Source organism: Lagopus muta, chromosome 2, assembly GCF_023343835.1.
Source record: "Lagopus muta isolate bLagMut1 chromosome 2, bLagMut1 primary, whole genome shotgun sequence".
Lineage (NCBI taxonomy): Eukaryota > Metazoa > Chordata > Aves > Galliformes > Phasianidae > Lagopus > Lagopus muta.
In genome coordinates, this window is record NC_064434.1 from 70962507 (window position 1) to 70982206 (window position 19700).

The window sequence follows — 19700 nt, forward strand, 5'->3', positions numbered from 1 at the left end:
ATATACAGCTAACATTAAAATCAAGAACAGATCAGGCTGGAAATCTTGTTTTTATAAATGAGAAAAGCTACACACATTCCTGAAGTTGTAAATTCTTGGCAAATACAAATAGAGCTCTTAATGCATGAATGAATTAATACAATAAAATAAATCAGAAAGGTGGGTTTCTGCAAAGAATAAAGCAGTATGGTTTTCTTCCATCCTCTAGTTCCCTGTCAGTTAAGTATTGCTCCGTACTTTCTTTCCTTTGCTTGCTTCCTTTGTTCACTGTGTGGCTGTTGCCTTAAGAAAAGACAGCAAAGTTACAACTAAATGTGGAATAAGAAGATCTAGTTCTTTCCCCCTGTTGCAAAATATAAATAGGATATTAGAGACCAAAATACATGCAAACTTTCCCTAGTTTGTACAGTAGAACAACAGTGAAGCTGTGTATACAGCAAAGACTCCAATTTCTGTTTTCCATCAGCCTCACTATTTTAACTGTCACAGTGAAAATCCCTTTGGTTTCTGCCCAGTTGTTGCACTTTGTTTGCTGTCTTGTCAAGAGAAAACTACCTTGAGTGTCAGTGAGTGCAGTGTGTGAACAAACGTGCCTAGCACTGGAAAAGGGTAATGGCTCACTCATTAGAAGGAAATTGTCTGGAGTAGTTCTTCTTAGTTAATCACCCCTCCTATGTTAGCCTTTGTTTATGCAGTTTCTAAATATATGTTGTGCTGTGTAGACTTTTAGCTCAGCTCTTACTCTCAGTGGCTTCTTACAGGGATTTCCCCTTGCTGTCCTTAAACTAAGCAAGATCTTGTATCAACATACGATATTGACCTCAGGGTGTCATAAACCACTTTTAACAGTTCACTCACAAATTGGCATTCCTAAAAGTGAGAGATAGTGAGATTTACAAGTACTGACATCTCCCTGTGTTGATTCCAATTTACTTTCTAGGAGTTTGGGGGGAATTTTTTTCTAAGTGAGGCTTAATGTAAAGTCTTTTGACTATTTTTACATAGGCATGTTTTCATTTAGAGTATAATATTCCGGAACTGAGTGTGCCTTTTGTATGTCTGCAAAGCTTTCAATAAGAAAGTCGTGTTCTCAGAGTTCCAGTTAACACTATAAATAGCTTTAGAATAATGTTGTGCTGAGAGCCACAGTACTCCCATTGGTATTTCTGGGAATCCTGTGGAGAGACTGAGGAGCAATGTTCAAGGAAGAAAGAGAATCCTTGTTGGATTTGACTCTCAACAAGATTTTTACACAGTGTTACATTTAGGTTGAAGTTGCCCTCCATATTCCTGCACTTCCTGGTGTTTGGTGGTATTTCTTGGAAAACTACATGTGGCTGCCACTTCCTACTTGAGACTTTGCAAAGGCATCTGCAACTACAATTTCAACAGCTGCTGTATGAAGAGAGCTTACAGATAAGCCTCTCTGTTCCACAGTCATTTCCTCCTGTCTATAAACAGCTCTGTTTTTGTGACAGTTCTTTCATCATCATCAACTTGACTGAATCCAGAATTCTCCTTCCTCCTTCTATTTGTGTTGTGGATGTCTCAGGCACTCTTCAGGTCAGCTAGGCCTGCTTGTGTAGATTGTTTTTGCATGGTATCTTGGAGATAAGATCCATCCGAGCTATCCATCCAGATAAAAAATTACTTGTATTGAGTCTTGCATCTCAGTCATTTCAAAATACATCAGCTTGACAAAAGCAGCCTTGCCCTACCCTCATCCAGTCAAAATGCCATTGCTAATGCAGTGACTGCTCTCTTTCTCTCCCTCCTGTTTTTAAACTCTGTGATTCTGATCATGTCATCCTGTTTGATTTTCTTCACTGGTTCCTTCTTTTCTGTTATGTTAAACATAACAGCTAGCCTTCACTCCCTAGGCTGTTCAAGGTCTTTTTATTTGATATCAAAAGACCAATTTCCATCTGAACAACATTGGTATCCATCACTTTCCCATTATGCTTTTATGCTAGCATCTTTTGTCTTTCCTCCGTGATCAGTTTATGGAGGAATGGAAAACTTCAACAACCACAGACCTGTTTCATTGGCCTCCTGCAAATCCTTGGAATTCTCATTCACTGTGATACCTCCATGTGCTTGACTGTGATTAGACTAATTACTTACTGATGTACCTAATTGAACTGTTGTACTGTGACTAATGTGCTATGTTCAGTCCACTGTTGTCTTAGCGTTTCTTTGAACATTCCTGCTTGCATCTAGCTCCTTGTAATCTGGCTAGTATTTGTACAAAACCCAGCACTTGGGACTCACGAGCCCTCTGGCACTTGGAAGTTCAGAATCATTGAGTGATTAAGGTATGCTTTGTTGTTACTGAGTCTGTATAAGTGGCTGATGGATTATGACATGTTGTGGATTCCAGTAAATAATTTCTCCCACCTCTGTTGAACTTACATACCACTTCATTAGGAATGAATACAGACAGGCATATAGCATCTGGAGATTAATACATCATAAAGTATTTGTAGATATAGGAATAATAAAAAACAAAAACAAACTCAATCTTGACCCATTTTTTTGAAGAGTTGCATACATGAGAAGCTCTCTTCAACATCGGTGCCCAGACTTTTGACTTCCTAGAGACTGCAAGTGTGCTTTTACTATGTACGCATAGAAAAACTCTGAAATTCACTTGACCTTCCATACCTGATATAAAATGTATAGATTTTTCCTTTTGGGGCCAAAATAATTTGTAATGATTATTTGTTCTTTCTTTCTTTGTCAACTATTTACAGCTTTCAAATAATTTCCATTGTAATAGTGTTTTTGAAAAGTGCTTCTAAACACTGAATTTTGAAATGAAGACTAAAAGGTGCAAAGTCTTTGGGCTTAGATAGACCTGTAACATCCAAGCCTATGTACGTTTACAGATTTCAGTTGAAAAATTCAGTGTAACATTATTTAATAATTTTTGGTGTCTTAGTTCAAGAGTTGTACTAATGCAGTGATAAAACACAGGTGCCTTTGAAATAAGAGTAAGCTATTAGAGGTATATTCAGTAATTGCTGATTAATAAAACAAGGATAAAACATAACCAAAAGCATATTGACCAAGGAGCTGAGTCAGTGATGAATAAGTGCAGCCCAGGCACAATAACTTTTATGTATGTTGTTCATCTTTTCCACTGTGTATATCACATGTATCAGTGTCTCTGTCCCAGTTTTGTCAATAGAGCTCTTCATTAAAATGAAGAGTCAAAACAAAGCTAGTCACTGAAAATTATTATTCAGGTTTGTAGTGTGTCTTGAACCTTTTATAATTTGGCATATATAACTGCAAACAAACTTCGGCAAAAAGCAAGTAAATGGGCGTATGCATATCTGCAAAGAAATGTTTGCTGTAACCATGATGGTGTGACTGACAAGTACAGAAACAGTGGGGGTTATCTAATGTTTCTGGTTTGGGAAGTAAAATGCTACCTACGTAGAACTATAATCCAGTCAAGATTTTTTTTACTAATTAGTGACACTACAAACAATGTGAGGGAGACCAATTCGCAGACCTCATGCTGCATGCTGCATTCAATAGCCACTGGTTCTGACTTATAAGACCAGATCGAATACCTCAGCTTATGGAGCCCAGTTTTGCTTCAGTCTCAAAATACTGCTTTGTGAAATGTACAGCTTGGCATCTTGAGTTTGCAGAGTTTAAAAATGTACCTTTGTTAGATTAATGAATTCATTGTAAGCAGTGCAGCTCCTTTATCCCTCATACAGAATAAAAGATAAGCTAGTATTTAATTTGGTCAGAAAATTTAAAATCAAATAGTTATTTTCCTTCTTTTAATCAGTTTTAATTGCCTACTATTATATTGCAAATTGTATAATTTGAAAAGCACTGAGAAAAAGTTTTGTGGTTATTAGATATTAGTATTCAAATCTGCCTGGAAGTGTGTATTGCCATGGGAATCAGTGCTTCTGAATACCATTCCAGGCCATACCAGTGATATTCTATATTTTTGCAGGCAACTTAATCCTTTGGTTCCTTAGAGACAAGATGTATTAAATGGAGATGTGACCACATCTCTTAAGAGCAATGTGATGTTAGTATTCTGTGCCATGTTCTGAAGAAGTGACTATTCCTAGAATTCCTTTTTTACTTCAGATGACAGTATATATTTGAAAAAATCTCAGTATTTGTAATTTACATGTATTTGTAATGTACATGTACAGCTATGGGAAATGAGTAATACATTAAAAGAATGAAGAAATTTGGTATTTTGAATTTCCCAATAATTTTTTTTTGTAGAATTACAGAATTAAAAAAGAAAAAACACATACACAAGAAAACCCAAAAGAACACTTCAAGGAGAGATAAGGATGACTTCAAAAGTAGAAGTCTGAAAGAGAGGGTATTACCAGCTTAATCTGATTCTCTAGGTCGAAGCATGCACATTTCTGCATAATGAAAAAGTTAGAAGTCATGGTTGTACCTATTTTTTAAACATTAGAGCTGATTTAATGTGGTAAATAATGTGATTGCTGATCCATTATCTTCTACAAGAATTCAAAAGCTGCATGACTGCTTTTGGGCTGGTTTACCTGATAAAATCAAGAAAGCGCTGGTGGTGAGTGCAAGGCTTCTGGATTTGCATTGAATCAGGAGATGGTCACATGTAGCCAGTTGGAAACAACGTCTTAAAGATTTCTTTTTAATGGCATCTGCTTTGCAATAAGACCACCACGTTTTTGCTTTTCAGTTTGAAATAGCTCCGTGGAAGCATTTTGATTTGCTGTTGTTTTTCCATTGTTTTTGTTTTCCTATCTAATCACAAGCAGTAACCCCGAAGTTACTTGAAATAGCAACTGTTCTCCCTGAACTGCAGTTTTATTTTCTTTTGGCTTTTATTTCAGCTGCGGGAGCCAGCTGCTTCAGAGAGTGTGGGAAGCTGACTTGGAGGCCTGTCAGCTGTTGATCCGAGGGTTTCAACTGAAAGAAACCAGTTGCTGTGGCTTTGAGGAAGCGGAGAACCAAATGGATGAGCTGGAGATGACTGCTAGTGGCCCTTCTAATTCTGAAAAGAGGAAAGAAGATCACTTTCCAAAGGGCACAGAGTGGAACAATGTTTCCTGTCCCGGGCACAGTAAGCTGAAACAGGTATCTGGAATGCCCTGCAGCTGGATTTGAGGCAATAGAGCTGTTTCTTACTTTGAGAGAAAAAGTTAAATCAGGTCAGAAGGGCAGGTTAAGAATGATCTTAACATCTGTCCTCCAATATGAGATATGAATAAAATAGCTTATTATTTACTCAGAAGCCCTTCAACTCTTTTTCCTGAAACCATCAGTCTTTTCAAAATGTGGAAATTATTCAGGCAGTGAATACAGAGTATACATAAGGGTTCAAAGGAAAAACAATTTTCTTAAAGATTCTTTAAGTATTTAACAGAAATTACCAGCTGCTCCTCATCATACCAATGAGTTTCACTGTGAGTTAATTCTGCTGACTTGTTAGCCCTCGGTTAGCTGAAGTGGGGAGTGGGTGAGTTTTCCTGCTCTAATGGAGAGGTCAAAGGCTTTGTAGCTCAGCTTCCAGTTGGCTTCCAGCACATAGCCAATATTAAAAGAAGGAAAAAATCATGGGGGTTAAAGGGTCTGAGAAATTTCTTAGAAAATTTTGTGTTCTTCTCTGGAATGCCATCCTTACTTAAATATTTCTAACAACCTAAAATCAAATAAAATCACTGCACTGTCAAGGTTAAAAAAAAAAAAAAGCAAAAAAAAAAAAGCTGTTGAAAAGCTTTGTCACCCAATAACAGTAATGTGACAAAAAGGCACTCCAACAGGAATTGTCAGTTTTACTACTTTGGAATTTGATTGACAAAAATTGAAAGTGTGCTTAATCGCGTGTGCTCCTACGTGCCATTGAACTGTGCAATACATTGAAAGCTGATATCACATTTTGCATTTATTCTGGCTGAGACTTAGCAGAAAGCAAGGTGTTACCTTACTGTAAAAATCTTCCATTTGAGTAAAATTCTATTTTTAAAGTGGGGTTCATCAGTACTTGCAGGCTAAGAAAGGTGGTCTGCAGACTGAATCCACACAGAGGGCTTTTTTGTTGGAAATAGTATCTGTGGCTTTGATTTAGGTTTTTTTCTCTGTGATTTCTTTTCTTTCTTTTTTTTTTTTTTTTTTTTTTTTTTTTCATATTATATCCCTGATGAGTAGGCTGAAGTAATTTGAGCAGCTTGGCTGGTTATGGGAAGTTGTGATTCCCTTTCAAAAGTGCAGCTGAGAAGCTCTGGTGGGTTCAGTGTTGTGTTTTTTTCCTGTAGTGCTCTTGAAATTCGTGCAATAGGTATCATTTCATCTGCAAGCCCAAGTCACTTCCATGAAAAGTGGGACTGCTGTCCCCTGGAATGACATAAAGGTAAATGAAGTGTGGTGACTTTTGGTTCTAGAGTGAGTCGCAGTAGTCAGAAGGCTGGGTTGTCGAAAGAAAGTCTTACTGGTGCCTGTTTTTATAAACAAGTGGAAGCATCTAATGGAAAAACATGTATTTGTCAATATACCCTATTTGATATTATCTACAAGGCTGTGCTGTCCTTGTGAGAGGAATAACTTGATGAAGTTACCTTGTTTCTAGAATGATCCATCCGTCCAACTGTCCTAATACCTAAAGGGAATGTTGATCATTGAAGCAAAATGAGGAGTGGCATTCCTTATATTTAGAGCTTACTGAATAGCCAGTTTCAAAAGAGTACAGCAAGGGAGTAATAATGCAAATACAGATGCCTTGGAAGGTGCAGGTAATTAATTTACTTGATGGTGAAATGCTATAGACGAAGTGTCCCTGTTCATGTTGTATCTGGCTAAATATAACAGAGAAGTGGATTTGTTTTTGTTGATGTGTATTATAAATACAATTTTGCATATAATTATGTCCTACTGTGTATGCAGAAAGGAAGAAACAAGAAGCAGAAGAATGAGAAAAACAGAATAGATGAATGGAAATGGAAATCCAATACTGCTTTGCAGGATGGCCATTTTTCATTTTTAAATGCAAATTATCACTATATATAATTTGTCCTGATATAAAATATGCAAGGTGTAAATTCTTTGAAAGTCCAGATATGTTACCATCAAATGTGAGCACAGTTTTATTAACCATCAGCAGTTACTTAGTCATCATAACTGTTTTCTAGGACAGCACTGATATTTTTTTTCCCCAATTCATTTGTGCAGTAGATTATGGCACTGTAAGTAAGGCTTCCTTTGTAAAACTGACTGTTAACTGGTGAAGACTATCACGTGCTTTGGCAGCTCAGCTTACTGAAACATAATTACTCATTTGTTGGTCAAATTAAATAAAATAGGGTCAGAAAAGTTATCCTCACATAATCTGGTTTACTTAGAAATTACGGTGTACCCCTCTCAACCACAGATACCTCAGACAAATACAATATTTTTTAAAATGATGAAGCAAAGTGATAGACAGCGGGCCTAGTTTCAGTCATGTCAAAGTCAGCTTGCTGTCTAATGTAGTTAAAATAGATTCTCGAATTTTCATACAGGCATGTACTTTCTATACAGTGACTGACTTGCTGAAAATAAGATGCTCTGCCAATGCAGTTCCAGTTGGTCTTCTGCGAACTAATTGGACTTGTTTTTTCTCCCAAGTCTTAGAGGAATTCAAGATAGATTCTAGTTTTCATTGCAGAAATATTCCAAGCTTTTAAACTGTATGCAAATTCCATTGCCCACATTGCATGTGAGCAAGGTTAAAGTTGCCGAGATAGTTAGAGTTGTAGTTAGATATAAATAAGTACAAGTGATTTCTAAAATATGTAGTAACGTTTCATTTCTCTTCAGACATAAATGCCTGTATATTCTACTCTTTAGGAAATCTTGCTTTATCCTTTGCTTGTTGGTAATGCATGTATATAAAAAAAAAGCATTTAATAACACTAGAAATATCAACAATAACTAATAAACAGAGATGTATGTTTGCTGGGACCTCCTTAACACCAAGTGTCTTGATGAATTTGAGTATGTGTGCACTGCAAGCTGGAGTTCCTGACCTATCCTTTTTTCTTTTGCTGCTGCTGTCTGGCATGCTGTGCAGTGTTCCCTCTTAATCACTATGAAGGAAAGAAACACCTACTAGATTTCAAGAAAATTGAGGTGATTAAAGTTACAAGGTAAAAAAAATAAAAATTCAGTAGTGTTAACTTTAGTAAGTCAGCATTTTTGGTAGCTTTCCTATCAGAATTCTTTGTGGATCATTTCTCTTTTTTCACTATAACTAAAGCAAGGAAAAAGGCTAAGAGTTAGAGCTGTTTTTCTTTACTTACATCTGCATTCTTCAGTTTTGCCACCTGGAAAGATATTTCAGAACATTTTCTTGATCGCTGACTGGTGTTGGGAAAGGGTTCTTTCATTGCAAAACATTCATATCACTCACTGATTTTACAATAAGTAAAAGTCATATTAAATGGACAATTGTGGGGGGCAAAAAAACGTAATGTTCAGGGTGATGTCTCTCATTAAAAAGAAGTCATCACAGTGTATGACACATTTTTCAGAATTTATTAATAGCAACCAGCAAGAAAGCTTTGGTCACCAGGCTGCAGCCCACTAACATGAATTGAGATAGCCTGTGATCCAGGAGGCAGTTGTGCCATGTGTAAAGGACAAAGCCTATAGAAAGCTAAATAAACAGTGCTCTCATTTGAGTTTTAATTAAATGTTGTGTTTGTAGAGCTTTAAAAGTAATTTGGAAACTTTAAATTTAATCATCTTTTTGAATGTCAGCATTAAGCATCAGTGAAAGTCAGTGTTTGACTGTTTTCTGCATTAATCCAGGGAAGGAGATGCCGTTTAAAAAAAAAAAAAAAAAAAAAGATGTAACTGGCTTGTATGCAATGGTCAGATCATTGCTGAACAGTCACACACATAGTTGTGCAATAAGATGCCACTTAGTTGTAATTCTGTCATAGCTATTGAGCTATTGGCAAACATCGCGCCAATTCTTTAGATACAGTTCACAGAATTGCACCAAACCAGAGAACTGCAGCAGTTGGAAGAGACCTCAAGAGATCATAGAGTCCAACCCCATTGCTCAAGCAGGTACCCCACAATGGGTAGCGCAGGTAGATGTCCAGGATATGGATCTTGAATATCTCCATGGAAGGAGACTCCATCACTTCTCTGGGCAACCTGTGCCTGTGCTCCCTCATTCTTACAATGAAGAAATTCTTCTATCTTGTTAGTATGGAACTTCCTATGTTCAAATTTTAGGCCATCACTCCCTGTCCTATCACTGCACACCACTGAGGAGAGCCAGGCCTCATCCGTTTGCCTCCCAACCCCCCTTTAGACAATTATAAACATTAATCAGATCCCTTTCCAGTTTTCTTTTCCCCAGGCTGATCAGGCCCAGGTTACCCAGCCTTTCCTCATAAGCAAGATGTTCCAGGCCCATAATCATCTTTGTGGCCTTCTGATGGACTCCATCTAGGAGATCCCCGTCTTTTTTTAAATTGGGGAGCCCAGAATTGGACACAGTATTTTAAATATGGCCTCACCAGGGCAGAGTAGAAGGCAAGGATTATCTCCCTTGACCTTTCAGCCACATTCTTTTTAATGCACCCCAAGATATCATTGGCCTTCTTGGGAACTGTTACCTTGAGACAGTGTTGTCTCAATACCTGCAATGATTGCAAGTACGTTACAGTAAAATTACAATGAGAAAATGAATTCTACAGGTAAAATAAATTTAAACAATCTTTCTTCAGATAGACTTAGGAAATGTCCAATAATAACAACGATCTCATGGCAGAGTAATGACTTTATGCTTTAATATAGAAATACATATATGCTTGTGATAGTAAGTATTGACCTATCAAGGCAATATCCCTATCTCAGTTTATTTAAATGTTATCAACGTTGTTGTATATGGTAAGTATTAATGCTTTTCCAATAATATTAACTGAGTGGTTTCTTTTTTTTGTTGCTCCTCAACCGATCAAGGAAATATTGGCTAATTACTTATAGAATTTACAGATCAATTAAGTTTTGAGACAGGAACATAGTTACCATAGATTATTAATATGAACCATCTCTGGTGTTCTCTCACTTCTCTTGCCCAAAGTGACTTAGAAGATTTGTGCTAGAAAACTTCTGTAGACTTCTGAACGGTGTATGTAGATTGGTAAGAGTCTGGTAGATAAGTTTATCTCAGTTTTTCAGTTTTAGAGCCCATGTCCATGTTGGTTCTAACAGAGAAGCCAAAAGTCAGGCTTTAATAAAAAGTATTTAAATTTAACTTCAAATATTGGGTAGCTGCCACAGCTCCACTATAAACCCGACTGAAATATTTCATAGATGTGTAGTGAAATGATGTAATTGTTCACCTTATACAAGTTTATGTGCTATACCGTTTTTGTAAGTTCCATTGAAATCTTAATGTTTATACAACTTCTATCTACCATATATTTAATAACTTATATCTAACAGGTTGTTGAAGACATTTCATTTGGAGCAGAGGGTCATTTATCTGAGGTAAGTGTTTTCTAGACAGCATAAAGTGGTGATATTATACAGACACTTCTTGGGCTGAATTAAAACTAATGATATCTATTTCTATAGTGTTACCTTTGGGTAAAAATATGAGAGCAAAATCACTATGAAGTACTCAGACATTTAGAAAAATGGCATAGGCACAAATAGAGTAGTCCCATTCTTTTATTCTGTAAAAGATAATGGCAAAATTACTGTGTATTCTGGAGAGTTTATAGTTAAATTGCACTTTTCTAATGCTTTTTATACAAATGAATGACAGAATGGATATGCTGGGGGAATGTAGGATAGATTATATTTAGCCAGCTGTACTGTAGCACCATAATAATGCTGAAGAATGGAACAAAATCATGATGTTTTACTTGGCTCCTTGTGTACCACTAAAAATACCTTTATAAATCCCTTTGAATTTATTTGAGAAGTATAAAAACATACGGCAGCAGAATATATGTCAATAGGAATTTCACCTGAATAAAAATACTGAATGTTTGTCATTTTACACTATTTTCATAAATAAAAAGGTGTCAGATCCTATTCAATATATTTCAGCAAATTCCAGAATAATTGAGTAGCATGAGATGTGTTTCCTATGAGAGTAAGTGTTGAGAAAAATCTGCTTGTTACTGTCTACATGCAAACTAGAAGTTCAGGTAATACTTGCATAAGGAGATTCATACTGGTTTGTGGAGTTGTACTGTTTGAGTGTCCAATTTTGGATCAGTATGCCTTGGGTTGCAAGCCACATATTAGAGAAATTAACATCTATGCATTATGTCCAGCCAGCAAAGCAATGGCATGGGTAAATAATGCCCTATTCACCTTCCACAATAGTGCACATCCCACGTGACAAGTATGAGTTATAAGCATTAGCCCAGCAAATTTATAAAAAATAATATAAAATGAAAATTTGCAGTTCAGGATATCTACTTCCATGATGACTTTCTTTGGATTCCCATAAAAGATTTCAATGGCTGTAGAGCAGCTGAAATGCTCCAGGAAAGAAAATCTATTGTAAAACTGAAGACTGATCAGTGATCATGTATACAAGGGGACTGCTGCATGAGAACATGCCTAAGATCCCCTGCTTAGCTATATGTGAATTCAGCATAAATAAGAATGGGAATCCTTGAGTGTGAAGGTGAACTTTGCAAAAAATGGTCACCAGAAAATGCAAATAGACTGTCTCAACCGTGAATTTTGCTGGGAGTTATAGCAAAACCGTTCAGGTACACAGTGGATGACATGAAGTAGAAGCAGTGGTCCCACAGAATAATGGTAGCAAAAAGCTCTACTGCTGGAAAGGCAAAATGAGAGAATGTGGGTAGTGACAGATGCCAAGAGAGCAAAAGATTTTCTGGAAATTGCATTTGATTTAGACCAAAACAGATGAGAGGTCTGCAGAAAGCTTGTGTGCAGCAGTGACCTGCACTGAAAGCCCAGACCTTGACTGAAGAAGTTGTCCTTTTACTCAGCAGCAAATGAGCCTGGAACATGAAAGTGTTGTGCATGCTGGGCTTATGAATACACCAGAGAGCCCAGGCATAGAGGGTTAATGGTATGGAAGCCTTTAGTAAGAAATTATGGTCTTATAGTCCTCAGAGACAGAACAACTTTCAAAGTGTTGAGGGGAAAATTGCATAAAGAAAATTGAGAGCAACAATATAAAAAAAAGGAAATGGAAATGAGTTAGAAGTCCAGGCTCTCACCCACACTGCCACAGCTGGATTGATGTTGACTTATAGACAGCTCTATAAAGAATCTGTGAAACTGTCAGCACTCCGTACCATGTCAAGGCTTTGCCCAAATGTTCCTTTGACAGTCTGGTCCCTAAATTTTTGTCAGTCTCCCCATTGCCTGCAGGAGGTCACTCTGTTAGTCATTCCAGATTGTTGCATCTAAGTGACTTGGGAGCAGAGATGAGAATGAACAATACTACAAGCCACCTATAAATGCTATTCAGCTATGGTGACTCCTATCACAGCAGGATGTGGATGTTAGAAAACAGTTTGGTGCTTTTGTTTCTTTTCCAAGTCCTGGCCCACTGTGAGTTTTTATTTGTGAGTCAATAAATAGCCTTATTTTCCCACAAGTGGAACTGGAATTGTCACAGTTTAATTAGATGAAGTATTTTGAATGGTTTGGGAAGTCTGCACTCAGGGAAGACCTTGAGTCTACTAAGAGGAGAACGAAAAGACTGCTGTCACACAGACTATGTCTGCATACCTACTTTTCCAAGGATGTTCTTCTTTGGCTATAGTGGAAGAGACAAGAGGGAAAGAATTGCCAACATCAAGCTGTTTTTGATGAGTCATTTAACATTCTCTTGTGTTGTCATATCCCTGCAGAGGAGGGATCAGTGCAACCAAAGGGAATGTGGGAAAAGTGTGTGATTGTGGAGAAGAGATTGTTCACAGTTAGAAAACAGCTGTCTGGAAAGCTTTATGCCTGATTTATGCATATGAGAAACTAGAGCATGTTGTAGTGCTGAATTCTCCCAAATATGCACAAGTAGGCTGATGGAACAAGCCAGCAATCTGTAAGTAGAAGGTGATAAAGGCAGAAGTAATTGGGAAAAAGACTTGAACTTAGTTCTGAGAGCTATCTCCGTTAAAAATAAAATAACAAGTCATTTGAAGAAAATTGAGGGAACAATCGGGAGAAGGAAGCAGCTGATGAGTTTTGCTACTCTTCAGATGATGTCGTATTTCCAGTAAAGTCTCATATCCTTTTGGTGCAGAAGAGAGCACACAGTTACAGACTGTGTCTATGTCAGAGCTTCTTTAGTGGCCCAAAAGAATTTTGAGAAGGAAAAAGTGTTACTAACAATGAGCCTAAAAGAATAATGCACAGTGTAAAAGTGAACCAGGAAGACCACAGTGCACATTAAATAGTAAGCAAAAGATGCAAACTGGCAGGAGACTTCAGTGGTGATGGACACATTAGGGATAGCTGAAAGAAAGCATCATATGTTTTCTAATAAGGGTTAATGAGAGAATAATAAAAAGAGAACAAAGTGCAGATTATTTTGCTTTATTTATTTTTTTACTTATGTTTTTTTTTCTAGAAGTAATAAATTGTGTCCATACGTATGGAATGCTCTTAGTATTTACCTGAAGCTAGCAAGAGAAGATCATGGTAAAGGGTCTGAAGGTAAATGAGATGCACTCAAGTCAGGCTAGTCTGATGAAATTCTTTCTAGAATTCATAGGAATCAAGAAAAACAATCTCCAAACCATTAACAAGGCTCTCTGGGAACTCCAAATGAAGGCTGAAGTCCCAGGAGATCAGTAAAAAGCAGAGTTGGTATTTGCCTTTAAAAAGGAGATAGACAAGGAGTCTGTGCACCAGTCAACATAACTTCAATTAGGATTGGAATTCCAAATGTTCTTGATAAATTGAAAGAGTAGCCTGAAATCAATAGGATAGATATATTAAAAGACAGTTGCAAATTACAGTTGGAGAAGAAAAAAGTTATGTTTATGTATACAGATGGCAAATAACAGCTAAGATGGCAATATTGCAGAGTTGGAAAGGAGGGTTATAATGGACTACAAATAGAGTGGGATTCATTACCATGATCCTGTTGCAACAAAAAGCAAAAGTCATTTGCAGCCTCATTAACGGGAATGTCAGTTGTAAGAAATAATTGCTGTGCTTAGTTGAGAATGTCAGAGCCTCCACATGAATACGACATCAGTCTGCGCACCTCTCTATGTGGAAGATAGGGCATGCTGGAGAAAGGAAGAAAATCTACAGGAATAAAATGTTCATTAAATAGCCATTCATGCCATGATGCTAGGATGACTGTGGTCAAGAGTAAGAGGCGTTATTTTCGGAGTCTGAGATTAGGCCTGCTATCAGTGTCTGCTTTGTCCTCCTCATCTACAACACCAGCCCCTAGCAGTACACTCAGTAGGAATTCTGGGACCAGGGCAGAGGCGAAGGCTTCTTTTAGCTGTGCTTTAGACACTATGGCTATGTAGTTCACTAACTGAGGGCGTACGCACACAGCCTGCATGTGACACAAACATCTGCTCAAGCAACTCAAGCATATGGATGTTTGCATTTTATTCTTAGAAATGATTTAAGAAGTGCCCTGGCCTGACTTTCTGGAGTTTCAAGTGCTCACAATTTCCATTAACTTTGGTGAGGGGTGAGGGCAAGCATGCAGCACTTCTGCAAACAATAAGTCACTGTTCTAAGCCCTGTGCCATAACAAGAAGTATCTGTTTCCAAGGGCGGCATTTTGTAGTTATTTATGTTGCTTTAAATGATTTTACCTTTTATGGGAGTGAGAGGATTTAGTAGTGAGAAGATTTTTTTTGGTAGAGAGAGCAATTTTTGGTGAAAAAAATCTGGCTATGATGTTCTGCAGGTCTTCTAAGGCTTTTATTTTCCAATTTCATTGGGGTGATGATACTGCTAGGTTGAAGAAAAGCAACTTCTTTTTACCATGTTCCTGTGAAGGAAGAACAGATTTTCAGGATGTATCTGGAATCCTGCTTCTCAGTGCAGCAACCATACTAATACACACTCTAATTCCTAGCGGAATTAGATTTATCTAGCTGCTGGAACACTGATTCTTCTGTACAAAGTTGCTGAACTGAATTCAAGAGAGCATAGAAGGTATTTGCACTGGAAAAGTTGATCAAACATTTAACTTGAGTAGTGCTGTAGAGGAGCTGTTGCTCATAGGTGACTAAAACGGCTGTTGAAAAGATAAAACAAAATGCAGAAGACTGAAATGAAGCCATTTCCTCTGCTCTTAATTCAGAGCACTAATTCTGTGCAGCAGCTGGAACATTGTCTGCTTTTTATGTTTCTCACATCCCTGGGACAGAGAGAGGATTTCCAATTCCCACTTTGCGTGAGAAGGCAGAGGAATTCTTCAGTTATTAAAAAAAAAAAAAACCAAACAAATTAACAAATCGCATCCTAATTTGTACCATTTCTACCTGCTTCGGGATTTTGAAGACAATCCCAACCTCCTCCATGATCAGTTCACAGAAAAATCCATAAAGCAATATTGCATCTCAGCTCTTTCCTGGCTGCTTCAATCTCTCTCCTAGCTGCTTCTTAAAATTGCTGTTAGGGCAGAAATAGCTAAAGTCTTAAGACTTCCAGTAGCTTGTGGCACTGACATCACTTACAAGCTTGAATGAATTGTATCTTATTTATATATCAAGCTGGAGGCAGAGTCCACTTCCCTCTCAAAGTGCTGTTGATCAGTGTACAGTTCCACTTTCCAATCAGGAGATTCTGTGAATAGTGTGTGTGTCTCAGTGCCAGCAGTTTCCCTACCTACATGGACAAACATCAAACAAAAATGCCATGTGATATTAGTAGGCATAGAAGGCACTGAAAGGAACCTTTCCTACTTCTCTGGGTTATTGTGCTTTTTTCATATGAGGATCTGGGGGTGAGAGCTGTGGAATTAACTGAATCTTTAGAATTTTTCCTGTTTGTTTTTTGAGAGCAATGTGTTTTTGCCATCTCATGTAGAGCTCTTGGTATTAAACTAAAATTAGAGTTATCTGTACCAGTACACCATAATAAAAAACGATTATATATAAATATAGGCCAAAATAAAATGGGCCACTCGCATATACTGTAAAATCACAATCTGTGGGATAGCCCTGCTGTGAGTTTCGCATGATGTCTGTGAATATTTTCTTGGGAAACAATGCTTTTTCTAAACTATGGAGGAGCTTCTCTTTTCAGCTGAAAAGGCAGCTCTGTGCCTTAAAGGTACAAAAATAGTTTATCTGTACATAGTTATTGCTATATTGAAGCTGTAGAGTTCACATCAGAAGTTTAGCATTAATGGGATGCAACACCTAAATTATGGAGTTATTGTAGTTATACCACAGAAAAGACATAGCCATACAGTTGTGATTAAATAGGCTGCAAGTGTTCGGTGATTAAACAAGTTTAATTTTTTTTTTTTACCTTGTAACTTCCTGCCTCTCTGTATTGTTTGAACAATTCTGCATTGAGCACTTAGTTTTTCCTAGTACTCATTTTGTCATTTATCTTAGTTTCTAAAGTAAACAGGATTTCAGTTGCAGTTTTAGACAATTCAATATGTACTTGTAACGTGCTGTAGCTTTACTATGTTTTTTACATTTGAGATATTTTACTTTAAGTGGGAATGTAAGTATTTAGCTGACAAACAAATTAATGCCTATAGTTGTAACAATTACAGAATGTTATTTCTGAGCATGTTTAATGTGAGAACAATGCAGAACCCCAAAACACAAATTTGTATTTACACAAAGCTTCATGGCTTTGCTACAGAATGAACGTTAACCCAAATTCCTTTGGGCCTGAGGGCTTGTTCAGGGCTTCCTTCCACCACTCCTGAGACTCTTCTTTACCTGACCATAAAGTTTTATTTAAAAATGAAAAGAAAATATCAAACATAAGATCAGAATAAGTAGCCACACACTAGTAAATGTAGTCATCCTTTTGCATTGCTGCTGTGAATTTCAAGTTATATTTTATCTCAAATCTTCAGGATTTGAGGACCTCAGAACTAGGCCATACTTGCAACTTGGAGCCTCTTTTTTAACCATGTATCTAAATGCTTCTCATCAATCTCTCTTATCTCATCTGATGGTGTAGGTCAGCAAGGGTGTAGGTATAAAAGGCCCATTTTACCCTCTTTGTCCACTGGCATGCAGATTAGGAATGTATTTTCCATTGTGGATGTTCACAACAGGGCTAGACAAGTGCAGCAGTGTGCTTATCATTTAGATTAGATGCTCAGTGTGACTCCTTGTGCTTCTGTTTACTAGACAGGAAACATGAGGACCATTTCAAACTGGAGGAAATACGTAGATCTTCTTTTAGAGCACAGTTGTGGCAGTACTAATTCATTGAATGATTATTTGGACAAACTGTCCCACTGTCAACAGTATTGCCTTGCTAAAAGCAGCAAATGGATCAGACAAAAGTATACAATACATTGATGTTGCGTGAGCTGTACTCTGCTTTTTATGTGATGCTGTATAATACTATTTCCTCAGCATCTGTACAGGAATACTTCATTTTGCCTAAGTACACAATCTGTAGAAAGAATCTGATCTGAATTCATTTATGGATTTTGTCTGTCAGAGCAACCCTTAGGAGTCTATGCATTAATTAAAAGCGATTGTTCCTAAATTAACTCTTCAATGATGATGTAACGCTGCATATTTTTTGTCTTGTTTTCTTGCGTGTTTGTGATGAGAGTTGTGTGAAGATCTGATTTTCTTACGAGTAACTGCTAAAGAAAAATCTCTGCTCAGAATGTGGAGGTTTGTCTAGAATGGTCATCATTTTAGTTGTGTTTTCAGAGTAGTTTTACTTACAATTTACTGAATCTTTTACAGTTTTGCTACAATTTACTGAACTTTTTCTTTCTAGCATGAGGCCTAGGTCCTTTTAGACAACTGACATCTGTTCTTGTATGCGTGTCATAGAATGATCCTTGAAAGCTTTCTGTTGATATAAATTGCCTGGGTTATCCCACTTCCTAAAAACATATGGAGTCCTGCTGGTGCATCGAATAAAAATTTAGCAGCTGGATGGAAGACTGTTCTTCATCTTCTGTCCCCAGCCCTGAAACAAGGACATTTCTAGTTGATGCAGGAAGAACATATATCTTCTCCTCCCCTGTTCTTACTTTAAAAACAATGGGGCAATTTTACTTCCATAGATTCTGTTGAATGATGTCATATATTCTGGTATCTGATAATGACTCTGAAGACGGCTGCCAAGGTTCTGTGCACCAACCAGAGATTCAAACAGCTGATTCTCATGTGTATCCCAGTGTCTAAGCTGTAGGCATTTGCAGCATAACCTCTTCCCAACTCACTTGTCCAGGCTTTGAGCTGAAGCTTATTGTATCCCTGTGCAATCTGCTCAATAGCTGTGTCTGGCAGCAAGCATAGAAAGGCAGAAAGGTCAGAGCTCTGTGCTGTAGCAGAGGATGTAACAGAGGATGTACCAGCAAGCAGAGCTCTTCTGACATTTGACTCTATGTGCGCAATGCATGACACAAACTGTAAGGGCAGCATGAAATCAAGGAGCGGTAAATGTGTTTACCAAAAATCAGAGTGCTTCACAATGGGCAATGTTCCACCAATTCCTAGCATGATTTCATTGACTGAAGGCTTGATTTCTCTCACATAGCCAGAGATGCCTGCTATTACATCAGCAGTTCAGTGCAAAGGACTATGAATACTTTTCCAAAGGAACAAAAGTTTTCTGTCGTTTGTAGATGGCGACATGTGTGGCTGGCTTTATACATGAATACATACATATCTAGGGAAAATATAGTTATCTGGACTCCAGTTGATGAATGATCCATTTTTTTTCCAGCATAGTTCCAGGAGAAGTTCATCTTGACACCATAGTCTTTTCCCCCTTTTTCCTCAGGATTGGGGGCAGGCAGAGACTAGTCTCAGTGATGTACAAATTATTTGATTTTTTTCCACTCAAATATGACACTTACCTGAGTCATTTCTCAAAGAGGAAGTGAATACAAAATATGGAAGATATAAATTATCTTTGCTCAGTACATCCAAAAGCAAACAAATCTGTAGGAACTACCTTTCTAATGGGTTCAGAATATTCAGTTTAAAATAGAAAAAGCATTTGTCTATGTAAAGTTGAAAGTGGGCAACCATTATTTTCGAAAATTTGTACTTGTTATACATAGTAACACAGTGTAGTTTCATCTTGTATTTCATAAGACTTTAATGTGTTTTCTCTGATCGGTTGAGCAATGTTCCTAAGTATTCTAGCCAAATTCTTCCTCAGGCAGCAAGTATATTTTTGTTGTTATATGAGATGCCAAAAGTGACGCTTCATGAAATGCTGAAATGGCCTCAATGTGTAAATCATATTTAGAAAAACAACCTAAAATTTAGGAACCTAAATGGTGTAATCAGCGTGAGCTTTCCCTCCCCTGCTGTGGTGAGACAACATGGAGGAGAGAGAGCAGTTCAGACTTCACACTCCTTTAATCCTGTGCTGAAAGTGAGATCACAGCTTCTTTCTGATGGGAAATAGACTGAGATGACAAGCTCGTTTCAATCCATATAAATCAACAAATTACTGTATAGTAATAACTTTTTATCTCTTTAACTTGGATTAGGTTTCAAACAATATCTTAG

The 19700-nt window shown here is 37.4% G+C and overlaps 1 protein-coding gene across 1 annotated transcript in view; it reads left to right on the forward strand.

Annotated features, from left to right (window-relative positions):
• DISC1 (DISC1 scaffold protein) overlaps positions 1 to 19700 on the forward strand; it is a 207874-nt gene that overhangs the window by 179303 nt on the left and 8871 nt on the right. Inside the window, exons 12-13 of the mRNA XM_048935728.1 lie at positions 4872 to 5115; positions 10477 to 10521. Coding sequence (XP_048791685.1) covers positions 4872 to 5115; positions 10477 to 10521 — 289 coding nt within the window. The remainder of the gene's footprint in view (positions 1 to 4871; positions 5116 to 10476; positions 10522 to 19700) is intronic.